The following is a 13,584-nucleotide window of genomic DNA, read 5'->3' as shown; positions in this document are numbered from 1 at the left end:
AATATGTATGTATGTATGTATGTATATATTTTTTGCCTTGTTTTCAATGGATGTGTTTCAATGCAGTTTCTTTATTAATACGTTGCAGATAAAAATTTGTAGATTCAAGTTAAAAACACCAAACAGATGGAGCTGAACACACCGGTACATCATGAGCTTTGATCTCATTCCTGTAATGTGAGGGGAGTGGGAGCGAGGGAAAGAGAAGGATGGGGAAGAATAGGTGGGGGGGGGGGGGGGGAGGGGATGGGGAGGGGAGAGAATGGAGGGAGGAGGGTAGAGGGGAGAGATGGGGGATGAAAACACCCAGGCTAATGTTCCTCTGAGGGACGGCACACACGTTGATGAATCACCCTGCCTGTAAAACCCCGGGATGACAGTTTATAGATGGGTCAGGAGTCAAACCCAAGCTAGACGGCTTAGAGCGAGTGTGCACACCTCTCGGACATCGTGCTTGTCCCTTTGCTTTAATCCTCCAATTTAATTTGCCTTTTAACTCCTGGGATGTTCCCACGGAGAAGCGAGCCACCTTTTTAAATAGGTATATTAATATAACTATATTAATATAATGAAAGCAGATCACACAGGGGGGAAATAAAACATTTTTAGCAGGCGAGGCACCTTACGACACAGGACACCGCGGGCCGGCTTGAAAGCTGGCGCGGGGGGACCTGTTGGCGAGTTTGAAGAAGAATTATCAGAAGTAGATAGTTTCAGAGTTTGCATAAAAAGTTTCTTGTTGAGTTTGAAGAAGATGTGGGTGATGTATGTCGCCAAAAACACAGGGAATAGTCAAATTTGTTGTTTTTTTGTGTTGATGTTTGGGCAATCTCATGAGTGGCTGCGTTTCTCCATCATGCTTTGAAGAAGAAGAAGATTAAGGGTAATGATTTGTTCACGCTGTTTCTCTGGAAGAAGAAGAATTATCATGGCTGATTTTCTCTGTAATGCTCTCCAAGTTTTAAGAAGAAGAATTATCATCAGAAGCAGTTCGTTACTTTGTAATGTTTCCCAAGTTTGAAAAAAAAAAGATTCTCGTCGAGTTTGAAATTCAAAGCCCGAACAAGCATGCCTGACCTCCAACACGAGGTCAATGGATGTTATTTTTATATATGTATTTATCTGTGTGGAGGTGACGGATCGTATAATGAAAGCAGATGGCACAAAGAGGGAGAAGATAAAATAGCATAACATTTTTAGCAGGCGAGGTACCCCTCAAGGCACCACAAGACACCGCGGGCCTGAGCGCATACACTTGGGGGTGAAGGGGGAGGGGGATATTTGAAGAAGAAGAATTATCAGAAGCATATCGTTTCTGTTTGCATAAGATGTTTCTCGTTGAGTTTGAATATCATCTGGGTGGTGTATATTGCCCAAAATGCAGGGGAATATAAAATGCATGGTGTTTTTTTATGTTAATGTTTTGGCATTCTCCTGAGTAGTTGTATTTCTGTATTTCTTATTATCCATGCTTTGAATACAACAACAACACAACATGCATTTTAAAGGCCATTTTCCCTGCTAGAGCGGGGGTTAGCCTTGCGGTCCCCATGACAATCTTCTCCATTTTGCCCTATTTTCTGCATCTCTCCTTGTTAACCCCCTTGCCCGCATTTCTTCTTCCACCATCTTTAGCCAAGTCTTTCTCGGTCTTCCCCGTCTTCTACTTCCTTCTACATTCATTTCCATCACTCTTCTCAACCAGTCACTTTCATCCTTCCTCAACACATGACCAAACCATCTCAACCTGTTCCTCTTCACAGCATCAATCACAGGCTCTATTCCCATCATCTTTCGCAATTCATCATTTGTCTTCCTCTCTCTCAACGATACTCCGCACATCCGTCGAACCATTCGCATTTCCACCCTTTCCAACCTTCGTTGCTGCTCTACGTTCATTACCCATGTCTCGCTCCCATAAATCATAACACTTCTCACACATGCAGCATACACCTTTCCCTTCAGCTTCAACGACACTCCCCTCATCATCAGCACGCCACTCAATTCCCGAAACTTCTTCCATGCACATCTCACTCGAGCAACCGTTGCCGAGTCTGATCCACCTTCTCCATTCAGCATGTCTCCGAGATAGCAAAATGTTTTCACACCTTCCAGCTTCACGCCATCTTCAAGATCCAACTCAACATTTCCTCCATCTGCAGCTCCCTCTGTGCACACCTTACATTTGAATGTAGCTGCCACACTGGTTAATGACCCTCTCAGACCACTACATTTTTGATGAACCCACTCAGCGCACATTGTACATTGAATGGAGTTCACTCTGACACCCTTCCTGCACACAGCACAGGGCCACTTCCCAGTTCTTTCCACCTCACCACATGCTTTACCACTTGCCATCACCTTCGTCTTTCCGATAATTCACCTTCAGACCTTTTGTCTCCATACATTCCTTCCACGTGTTCATCTTTTCCTTCAGTCCATCCATACTTTCCACAATCAACACCAGATCATCTGCATACAACAACTCCCACGGTAAACCCTCCTTTCCGTTCTGAGCCAGCACCTCCATCACAGCTACAAATAGTAGTGGACTTAGTACCGACCCCTGATGCACTCCCACCTTCACCTCAAACTCACCACTGTTCCCGTCCTTCGTCCTTATAGCTGTGCGCGCTCTTTTGTACATTGCCATCACTACTCTGATCAACCATTCCTCCACTCCTAACTTCCTCAATGCCCATGTCAATACTTTGCGTGGAACCCGATCGAATGCTTTCTCCAGATCAACAAACCCAAGAAACAACTTCTTCATCTTCTCCATGTACTTCTCCTGCAACTGCCTCACAATGAAAAGCGCGTCTGTCGTTCCTCTTCCTGGCATGAATCCAAACTGCATTTCGTCGATCTTCACTTTCTTCCTTATCCTCCTCTCCAACACCCTTTCCAATACCTTCATTCCATGCTCCAATAACTTTATCGCTCGGTACGAGCCACACTCCAGAGGGTCACCTTTCCCCTTGTATAGAGGGACGAGGGTACTCAGTTCCCAATCCACTGGAATGCGGCCTTCTTTCACCACCAGATTACAGATCTCTGTCATTCTCTTCACACCACAACTTCCTGCTGCCTTCAACATATCTCCCACAACTCCCGTCGGCCCTCCCGCTTTTCTACCCTTCATTGCTTTTATCGCTTCCTCAACTTCCTTCGCAGTTATCTTCTCTGCCAGTCCTAAAACTGGGTTACTCTCTATGTTGCCATCCCATTCATTCTCTGTATTCAACAGCATTTCCATATATCTTTAACATCTTCCTTTAATTCCATCTGGGTCGACAACGATTTGTCCCACTTCATCCTTCAAGCAACTCACCCCCATCACATCACACCTCTCTTTCGCTATCTGCTTTGCAATCCTGAATACTGCTTTCTGACCCTCTTCCGAATCCAAGCGTTCTCCGAACATTTTCCTACATGCCTCCTGCGCCTTTGCTACCTCTTTCTTTGCAGCCTTCCTGGCTGCCTTATAACTTTCATGCTCTGCTGTTTCTGCTCCCGTACCCTTCGCCTTCTGCCACTCCTTGAACTTCTTCCTCTTCTCGTCAATCCTCTTTCCAACTTCATCATCCCACCACCATGTTTCCGAGTGCCTCGGTGGTCCTTTTGTCCATCCACATACCTCACCAACGGCTCCCAACAGACTAGCTTTCATTGACATCCAACCACTTTCAAGCTCAACCACATCAGCCTCGACCCTACTCAGCCTCTCTTTTAATGCCTCCCTTACTGTCACCTCTTTCAACCTCCACACCTTCATTCTTGGTTGGTACTTCACCCGCCGAGCTCTCCTCGCACCTTTCACCCTTACGTCGCAGACTACCAAGTGGTGTTGTGAAATAGCCTCCTCCCCCGGGATCACCTTTGTGTCCCGGAGGTGCCCCCTATCTCGCCTACGCACCATCAGGTAGTCAACGGTGGTCGTCGACCCACCTGACGTGTATGTAACAAGCTTATTATCCTCTTTCTGGAACTGAGTATTACAAATCAACAAATCAGCTCCATCAGCAAACTCCAAAATCCTTTCACCTTCTCCATTTCTCACACCATATCCGTAACCCCCATGAACTCCGTCAAAACCATCCATACTCCTTCCCACATGTCCATTTAGGTCTCCTCCTACCACAACAACTTCCTCATCTTTCATGTTTTCCATCAGCTTCTCTATCGCACAACAGAACTTGTCCTTCTCTTCATCGCTCCGACCAACCTGCGGGGCATATCCTGAGATGACGTTCACCAAGAGCTTTCCAATCATCATTTTCACCATCATCAATCTATCACTCACTCTCGTCACACTCACCACGCTGTCTACAAACTCCTCAGAAAACAGGACACCAACACCATTCACGCCCTCCAGGCACCCTTGCCACACAAACTTGTATTTCTGTCCCTGCCTACCCTTCACCATTCTCACACCACTTCCCTTCCATCTCGTCTCCTGCACACAACATATGTCCACTCTTCTTCTGACCAATACTTCCACCACTTCTCCTGATCTCCCTGTCATTGTCCCTACATTCCATGTCCCAAACCTCAGAAACCGATCTCCACTTCGGGCTGTACCCTGCCCACATGTAGTTGTAATTGTCATGGTTCTCTTTTTGAGGCAATGTTTTTATGGCCGGATGCCCTTCCTGACGCCAACCCTCTTAGTCGCCTCTTACGACACGCAGGGATACGGCGTACCTATTCTTATCCAGGGTACACACCGGGAAACGTTTAAAACATGGAAATTCTGGGGGGTGGGGGGGGGGGGGGGCGTCAGCATCACGGCTGCGGTTTAAACATATTTAAATAAATATTTAAACAAAACCATGAAAAACAATCTGGGAAAAGTCTCTAAGTGAGAACTGTGAGATGCTGTGAGAACATGTGAGAACATGTGAGAACTGTGAGAACATGCTTTGAATAATAAGTGGAATAAGTGCTAATGCTTGGTTCACACTCTTTCTCAGTATGCTGTGTGTTTACAATTGCAATAATGAAATTATGACAAATTGGAATAACATTGAAGCATTTTGCAACTTGGAAAAAAAACATTCTATCCTGTGGAGGTGTGAATTAAGATGACTACAGAAGGAAGAGAACAGCCTTGCTTACATAAATACACTTAGTTATAAGAATTGCTAATGTAAAATTTTTCAGATTTCACTCCAGATTACGATACTTATTTAGTCTACAGGATCGATCCTCAAATCCGAATCCAGATTTGAATTACAGGCAGTCCCCGGGTTACGAATGCCTGTACTTACGTACCGACCTCCGCAAAGCCTATTATTTAAAAAAAATTGAGGGTTTTTATTTTTATTTTTTTTATATACAAGATCGAGGCTCGTGAAAGAGCTAACATTAATCACACAAAAAGTCAAACCGACACATAAAACACAAAATAAGGGGAGCGGTAGACAAGATGGGGAGAGAGGGGGAAGGACACAAACGCAACATTTGAGAGCAGGGACATCGAGAACAATCTTATATTCACAAAAAATACCAACGGGGAGAGGGCCTAGACCTAGAGGGACAACCACAAGTCACGTGAACAGGGCAAAAGGTGGAAGGCAAAGAGATGAGTTACATACAATGGTTCGTACTGACGAACGGGTGGACTATTTTGCGCGACGCTCAAAACACTGCGCGTTTTCAGCAGTTCGTCGGCTCGAGGGAGAACGCCATGCCGTCGTTGCCATTTTAAGTTGGATCGCGTAAACACTGTTGTGTGCGTTGTGTTTTGACTTAAAATTTTCGTGTGTTTACCCTCGTAATCATGGCCCCAAAGCGTAAATCTGATGCAAGTGATGGTGATGCATCGAAGAAAAGGAAAATGATCACGATTGAAACGAAAGTGGAAATAATAAAGCGTTAGGTTACAGTCGGTCAACGATCGGGACAATTATAAAGGACTAGGGGAGAGTAATGGAGCCTGTAAAAGGCTCTGTCCTGATGAAAGCGACAATTATCACTGAGCAACGCAGTGGTTTAATTCTCGAAATGAAAAGGCCATTGGTAATTTGGTTAGAGGATCAAAATCAGCGTAATATACCTTTAATCATTATCTTTTCTTTTCTATCTAAACAGTTTAAGAAATGTTTCTTTAATGTTTTTTATACCTATAGATGTTTTAGGTAAATATATACTATATACTGAGACAAACATTTGACTTATTGACGCCAGATGTGAACCGTACGTAACTGTTCCGACTTACATACAAATTCAACTTGCACACAGACTTTAAAATGGGACTCGTTCATAACCCGGGGACTGCCTGTATGTGCTTTAATTAGTCCGTAAGAGAAGACAGTGTTTCCAAACCAAGGCACGTTTCAATAGGCCTAAACAAACTAGTGGCTTTAGAACCCAGCGATGTCACAGAGGGCTGAACAAGATGGTGCGCCACCATTTAGGTAAGGCTTAATTTGGTTTTTTTTGTATGAGCACCCGATTTATCATCTTCAAAAAGGGTGTTTTAACACACCCAAACACCCATTTTAGCTCACCTGGACTTTAGTCCGGTGAGCTAATACGATCGAGCAGTGTCCGCAAGTCAGTCAGTCAGTCAGCCAGTCAGTCAGTCAGTCAGTCAGTGAGTGAATAAATGAGTGAGTGAGTGAGTCTGTAAACACTTCAGTCATTATCACTTTAACCGAACACACAATTTGGATGAAACTTGGCCACACGCTGCATATCTGATGGCAAACGAAGGTGTATTGACCACATCAAAATCTTTGCTCATCAAGGGGAACTACGGGGGTGTTTTTGCCCCCCCCCCCCACCCCAAAATTTGCTCTCTTCTCTGGAACTACACACGCAATTTCAATGAAACTTGATCACAACCTTCATCGCCCATGATTTCCCAAAATTTGTTCATGGCATAAAAAATATCAGGGTCTGTGGGTCTGTGTGGGGTTTGAGTGACTGTTGCTTCTGATCCAGGTGATCTTCAGGACTTATAGCCCATGTTTCATTCATGTACTCCCTTGGGGTTTGAGAAGTATGCATGCAAAGCTTGGGGCCGCTAGGTTTCATGGTTTGGGAGTTGTAGAGGAGGTACTGACACACACGCACGCGCACACACACACACACACACCCTTTTAATATTATAGATAATATGTCTACTATCTGCATTATTATTGGGCACTATTTTCAATACCCCAATGAAGCCCTTATATACCGCTCATGCCTTCGAAATAATGTTGTTGGGAACGCATATCCATATAAGCATTGGTATTATGACCCATTTTAGTGCTCTCTCTCCTCCAGGAACTCATCCTCAGCACTAAGCACGGTTTTACTGCATTGGCTAACTTTGTTGCAGAGTTATATCTCTATTTATTATTCACTATTTATTAATTATTATGTTTTGTTTTATTTTATTATTTTGTTCAATCAATTCTGGTCTTTATACCATGTGTATTTTGACACTCTCGGATAATGCCTCTTGAAATAATAGAACAGATTTGTTGAGAGAATATGGGAATCCCATACAGTGTGCGTCATGAGCCTGTGATTAGCCATCATAAAAGTCCTATAGTCATAACATTCTCATTAACTTCAGCTGCCGTCCAATTCGTGTTAACTTGCGATTATTTTAAACTGGGTTAGGAACTCCTCTTCTGATGCTGTGAACATGAAGGAGAATGGCAGACGTGTGGGAGCAAGGTGGAATGAAGTACCCGCAAGGCAGGCGAAAATGCAAGCTTTTTTTTATTTTATCACCAATTATAAAGAAACATTGTCTTCATATAAAGCAGAACTATTCCTTCTCTTTTCTTTTCCACCTTGTTCTTTTAGCTCTCCCCACACCTCTTCCCTTTTTAATGGAACAACAATAAAGGTGGCAATAATAATAATTGCCCCTTAACTTTCAGAGGGGTGCATATGACATCAAAATTTTATCCATAGGTGAGATTGTACCCACGACAGGTTGTCACTCCATTGCATGGTTCTGCTGAAGTAGTTTTCGGTTACAGCAGGAATTGGAAATTTGCATACTGGCCACGGTGGCCGATTTGTATTTTTAAATGTGCGGTGGGATACTTAACATCCCCAAGTGGATGATAGCCGATGGAACAACCAGCTCTTTTTGTTACGGCACGGCCATGTGAATCGGCTTTCGCACGTGAAGTATTTGCAAGTTTTTTTTTATTATTTCTGTATGCGGAATTCTAGGCTCATGGAGGGTAGTAGATTCACAAACTGGCATACGGTCAAAAGGAACAGGGAGATGAAGACTTCGCATGCAAGTGGATGAGTGGCAGAAATGATAGAGGGAGTAGGGTCAGTAAGAGTAGGGTTGATAATGGATATGGATATGGATATGAGAGATGGCATGACATGACCATAAGCAGAACTAACTCTTGAGGAAGGGACACCAGGCTCCATGTAGTGAGTGTATGCTACAGACGAGAGAATTGATTAGGGAATTGAGCCTGTTCCGCTTCGAATTTGGGTGGGTAATGAGGTGTGGGCTTCTGGAACACCATGTACAGTCGTGGCCAAAAATATTGGCACCCTTGCACTTTTTCAAATAACTTTTTCAAATTTCAAATTTTCTCGAAAAATAAGTTGAAATTGGCAAAAGTATTTGGTCTCCACGATTCTTTATTTCACTGTTAATATTACAGAACCTTTGTTTTTGATTCAGAACTTAATATATCCTTTTAAATCAGAAAATAAAAATAAATGGCATCGACACAATTATTTACACCCCCGACTTGATATTTAGTAGCACAACCTTTGGACAAAATAACTGCAGTCAAGTGCTTCCTATAGCCATGAATGAGCTTCCTACACCTCCCTACTGGCAGTTTGGCCCACTCTTCTTGTGCAAACTGCTCCATTTCTCCCAGATTTGAAGGGTGCCGATCTCCCCACAGGTGTTCAATGGGATTTAGATCCGGAATCATTGCTGGACACTTCAGAACAGTCCAGCGTTTTGTCTTTAACCATTTCTGGGTGCTTTTTGAAGTGTGTTTGGCTCATTTTCCTGCTGCAAGACCCATGACCTTCGACGGAGACCCAGCTTTCTGACACTGGGTTGAAGAGTGTGCTCCAAAATGCCTTTGTAATCTCCTGATTTCATGATGTCATGCACATATTCAAGGCACCCATTGCCAGAGGCAGCACAGCAACCCCAAGACATCACTGAACCCCCTCCATGTTTGACTGTAGGAAAGGTGTTCTTTTGTTTGAAGGCTTCATTTTGTTTTCTGTAAACATAGAGATGATGTGCTTTACCACAAAGCTCTAATTTGGTCTCATCTGTCCACAGGACATTCTCCCAGAAGAAGTTTGGCTTGTTCAGGTGTGTTTTGGAAAACTCCAGTCAGGCTTTCTTATGCCTCTCTCAGCAGTGGTGTCCTTCTGGGTCTCCTACCGTAGAACCCCCTTTCATTGAGTTGTCGACAGATGGTGCGAGTTGAAACTGTCGTACCTTGTGTCTGAAGGTCAGCTTGAATCTGTTTGGCAGTTGATCGAGGTGCTTTCTCCACCATTCGAACAATCTTTTGCTGCAATCTTTGATCAAGGTTTCTCTTGCGGCCATGTCCAGGAAGGTTGGCTACAGCGCCCTGGGCCTTAAACTTCCTGATAACATTATGTACGGTGGACACAGGAACATCAAGGTCTCTGGAGATGGACTTGAAGTTGAAGCCTTGATATTGTCCATGCTTGGCTACAATCTTGTGTCTGACTTCCTCAGGAAATTCTCTGGTGTTCTTTCTCCATGGTTATTGATTAGCGACGTACGGAATCTTATACACAGAGTGGGGATCATGATACATTGAATGAAAGGCTTTATTCACTGTAAAAGGCTGTAAGCAACTCAGAATGGACTTGACTCTGTGGAGAATACCGAGATATCAACCTAATTTCTTCGCCAGTTTGCTGATGTGGACAGCTAAACACAGGTTGCGACAATGGGGTGCCGAGGATACCAGGGGCTGCATCTCTTCCAGGGGCTGGCCAGAACAGCAGTAGACTAGTGAGGATGGGTGTGGTGGGTTTTGAAAGCTGATCCTCACGGAGGGACAGAGTATCAAAGAGCATTATTTCCTCCTGTGTTGAATGCCCTGTTATATTTTTTCGGGGGAGGGTGTGTTTTGTAATGCTTGTGGAAGAGCTACAACACAGAATGGATCAGGACACAACATAATAAAAGGAACAGAATGAGAAGGGGTAAATGCCAACAGCAGGGCCAAGGGAGAAAATAAACGGAGATGGAAGCAAGCGATTTGGGTATCAATGAGGGAGAATGCAAGGTGTGGACAAGATGGATGCAGAAGCAAAATTTGTGTGGAGGGAGAGGGGGTGGTTTAACTAGTGTAGAAAACGTCATGGTTTTGGATGGGGGACGATCTGAGATGGTGGTGTACAGCTGTCTTGTGGACCTGGTGGGAAGAATGAGATTGAAGAGAAATTCCACAGGTGCGAAAAAATAACGAATGGGTGGCGGTGAGCAGTGCTTTTGGATTTTGGAAGTTTCATGAGAAGGGGGTTGCTGGTGGACATGAAAGAGAACATGAAAGAGTTTCATGAGAGTGAAATGAAAGAGAACATGCACTATATATAAACATGGGGCGGGGGGGAAGTGGGCAAGGGGCAAAGCATGGAGAGAGTGGAGGGTGCAAGACCAGAATGGAGATGGCAAGAGAGAGAGAGAGAGAGATAGAGTTAGAGATGTAGACATATAGAGTTAGAGATGCAGATAGATAGAGATATAGACATATTGAGATGGAGATACCACCGACCTGTCTGCGATGGCAAGCTGACCCATAGACAACTTCGTTGTGGGAGATTCTCATGATCTTGAAGACTTTGACTTCCTCCTTGTTAAGCTGAACAGATGTAGATGCTGCAGCAGCCTGTTTCTCTTTGAGGGCTGATGTATGCAGAGGTAGTGCCTGGTAATGTTTCGTTTTCATAATGATTGAAAGCTGTTTTTTTTTCGATCTTTTTATTATTTTATTACAAAAACGGATTACTCCTGACTATTTGGTTTATTTATGTATTTAGCATCCCACCCCGCCTCGCCCACACAGTCTGGTCACTGTTGATGGCTTTGTCTATTCATCATGTATGACGCTTTTGCCATATTTTGGTCATTGCAGTGGCGAATGGCTGTGCACGTTTTGCCGAGACTTGCTTCAACCGCAGATGGAATACGACTGTGAAAACGAGCGTCACACTGCTCGCAAAGCACCATCATGGCACGGCTTATCACCAATGGATCAGAGGGTAACGATATGCCCGGCGAATATACTTGGATACACGTTCTTTGATTTTGTCCCCTTTTCCTGTCTTAAAGTGCATCAACCTTCATAAAACGGGTTTGTGTCTTATTAAGAGGTTTGTGTCTTCCATTCGGGTCTTTGTCAAATTTCCACCTGTTATTTTATTGTGTGTGTGTTACTGTGTGTTTCTAGTTAGTGTTGGTTTGCAATTCGTGCAAACTTGTTTATAATCCATCGTTTTCTGTTTGCACCACGTGCGCGGCCTGGTAACTTGAGGCTTCCCTCCCCCTGTCGGTGTTTTGTGAATTTATGTTATTTCCTTTGCTGTATTGCTTATTTCTTAGATTTTCTCTTCTCCCCCTAACTTCCCCGAACATCTACCCATTGTCTAACATTTTAAATACCAAAAAAAAAAAAAAAAAATTATAATTTCCTTCTCTCCTCGTGGACACATGCTTGTTGTCTCGCCCCGCCCCCTTCATCTCCTTTTCTTCTACCTCTTCCTTCCATATCCAGCTGAGACTCACCTTTCCAATTCTAGTTTCCTCCATACTCATTTAACCCGTTCTCCTTTCTCTATTCCACGCCCTCACTTCAGGGACTTTTCCCAGATCGTTTTTCACGGTTTTGTTTAAATATGTTTGAACTTTCCTCTGCAGTGTATTATTCAGTGGGTTATTGCAACACGCTGTTTTTCTTCCTATTTAAAAGGCTTTTTTCAATTTCCTCATCAAATCGTTCCATTTCAAAAAAAAATTCAATCTCTTACATTCAAAATCTTCATTCCTTTCTACATTCTCTAAACTCACCTCCATTCCACCCCTCCTCTATCGTTTTCAATCGGATCTCTGACTTGAAAATCACAATAAACCCAGTTTGTAATAAATGTTCGTTTTTCATTAATCGTCCACTTTCTAAACTCCCTCCTCACCCCTCCCCTCCTAAACTCCCCCTCGCCCCTCCCCTCCTAAATTCCCCCCTCCCCTCAAAATCTCCCCACTCGCCCCTCCCATTCAAAACTTCCCCCTCACCCCTCCCCTTCAAAACTCCCACCTCACCCCTCCCCTTCAAAACTCCCCCACCCACCCCTCCCCTTCCAATCTCCCCCCCCCCCCCTACTATCTTTCTCCAATTCCTTCCACCAAGCTCGGAACAAGTGTGTGTCTACCCTCAGGAGTGCCAGGAAGCACTATCTCTCCTCACTCAAGAATGAACTCTCAAACCTGTCTCCTTCCTCCAAATCCTGGTGGCGTCTGGTCAAATCCGTTTCTGGTGTTTGTTCCCCCTCCATCCCCTCCCTTACCTCAAATGGCCACACAGTTGACATCGCACGTGACAAAGCCGAATGCCTCAACTCTGTGTTTGCCTCAAAATCCTTAGTCCCAAACCCATCTCTCTCTGTTCCCACCTTTCCCAGTCGAACCCAACTGCTCCTGAACTCTGTGTCCTTCTCTCCTGACAAGGTGGAGGAGTTTTTGTCAAACCTCGACTCTGATTCTGCAACTGGACCAGACGGCATCAGCCCACGGGTCCTAAAATCCTGCTCTGCCGCTCTATCTCACCCTCTCTCTGTTCTTTTCACCCTATCTTTTGCTCAAGGTCATCTGCCAGCATCCTGGAAATCAGCTAACATTACCGCTTTACACAAAAAAGGTGCAAAAACAGATCCTTGCAACTACAGACCAATCAGCCTGCTCCCAATTATCAGCAAAGTCATGGAATCCATCATTGCTTCGGATATGAAATCTTTCCTCTTCTCCAATGGCTTGATCTCTGATCATCAATTTGGTTTCAGACCAGGTCACTCTACTCTGGACATGCTGCTTCTGCTGTCTCAACAATGGATGGAGGTCCTCAATGCCAAACAGGAAATCAGAGCTGTCTCCCTTGACATATCACGTGCCTTCGATACGGTCTGGCACCCAGCTCTGCTCACCAAACTCTCCTCCTATGGTATCCATGGAAATCTCCATGCATGGCTTGCGGACTTCCTCTCTGGTCGTAGTCAACGTGTGGCCCTGAATGGATTTCTCTCATCTCCCCTTCCTGTTCAGGCTGGAGTTCCCCAAGGCAGTGTGCTGGGCCCTGTGCTTTTTCTGGTCTTTATCAATGATCTCTCCGACTCTCTGGAAAATCCTCTGTATCTCTTTGCTGATGACTCCACTCTCTGCCGCTCCATTCCTCTTCCCTCAGATCGGCAGTCTGCAGCCTCCTCACTCTCTGAAGACCTGGACAAAATCACAGACTGGTCAAACAAGTGGAACATGTCTTTCAATCCTGACAAATCTCACTCTCTTACTATGTCTCTCCGAAAAGATCGACTGGACAACCCTCCCAT

At 44.4% G+C, this 13,584-nt stretch overlaps 1 protein-coding gene across 1 annotated transcript in view; it reads left to right on the top strand.

Moving 5' to 3' along the window:
• The window catches only part of LOC137438651 (E3 ubiquitin-protein ligase TRIM33), a 92,992-nt gene that overhangs the window by 67,535 nt on the left and 11,873 nt on the right, over nucleotides 1–13,584 (top strand). The window contains 1 exon segment of the mRNA XM_068133874.2: nucleotides 11,124–11,250. Within this exon segment, the coding sequence (XP_067989975.2) occupies nucleotides 11,124–11,250 (127 nt within the window).

This window comes from Myxine glutinosa, chromosome 13 (genome assembly GCF_964187855.1).
Source record: "Myxine glutinosa chromosome 13, kmMyxGlut1.1, whole genome shotgun sequence".
NCBI classification, from domain to species: domain Eukaryota; kingdom Metazoa; phylum Chordata; class Myxini; order Myxiniformes; family Myxinidae; genus Myxine; species Myxine glutinosa.
Note: the sequence above shows the minus strand (reverse complement) of the source record. Positions and strands in the feature narration are given on the sequence as shown.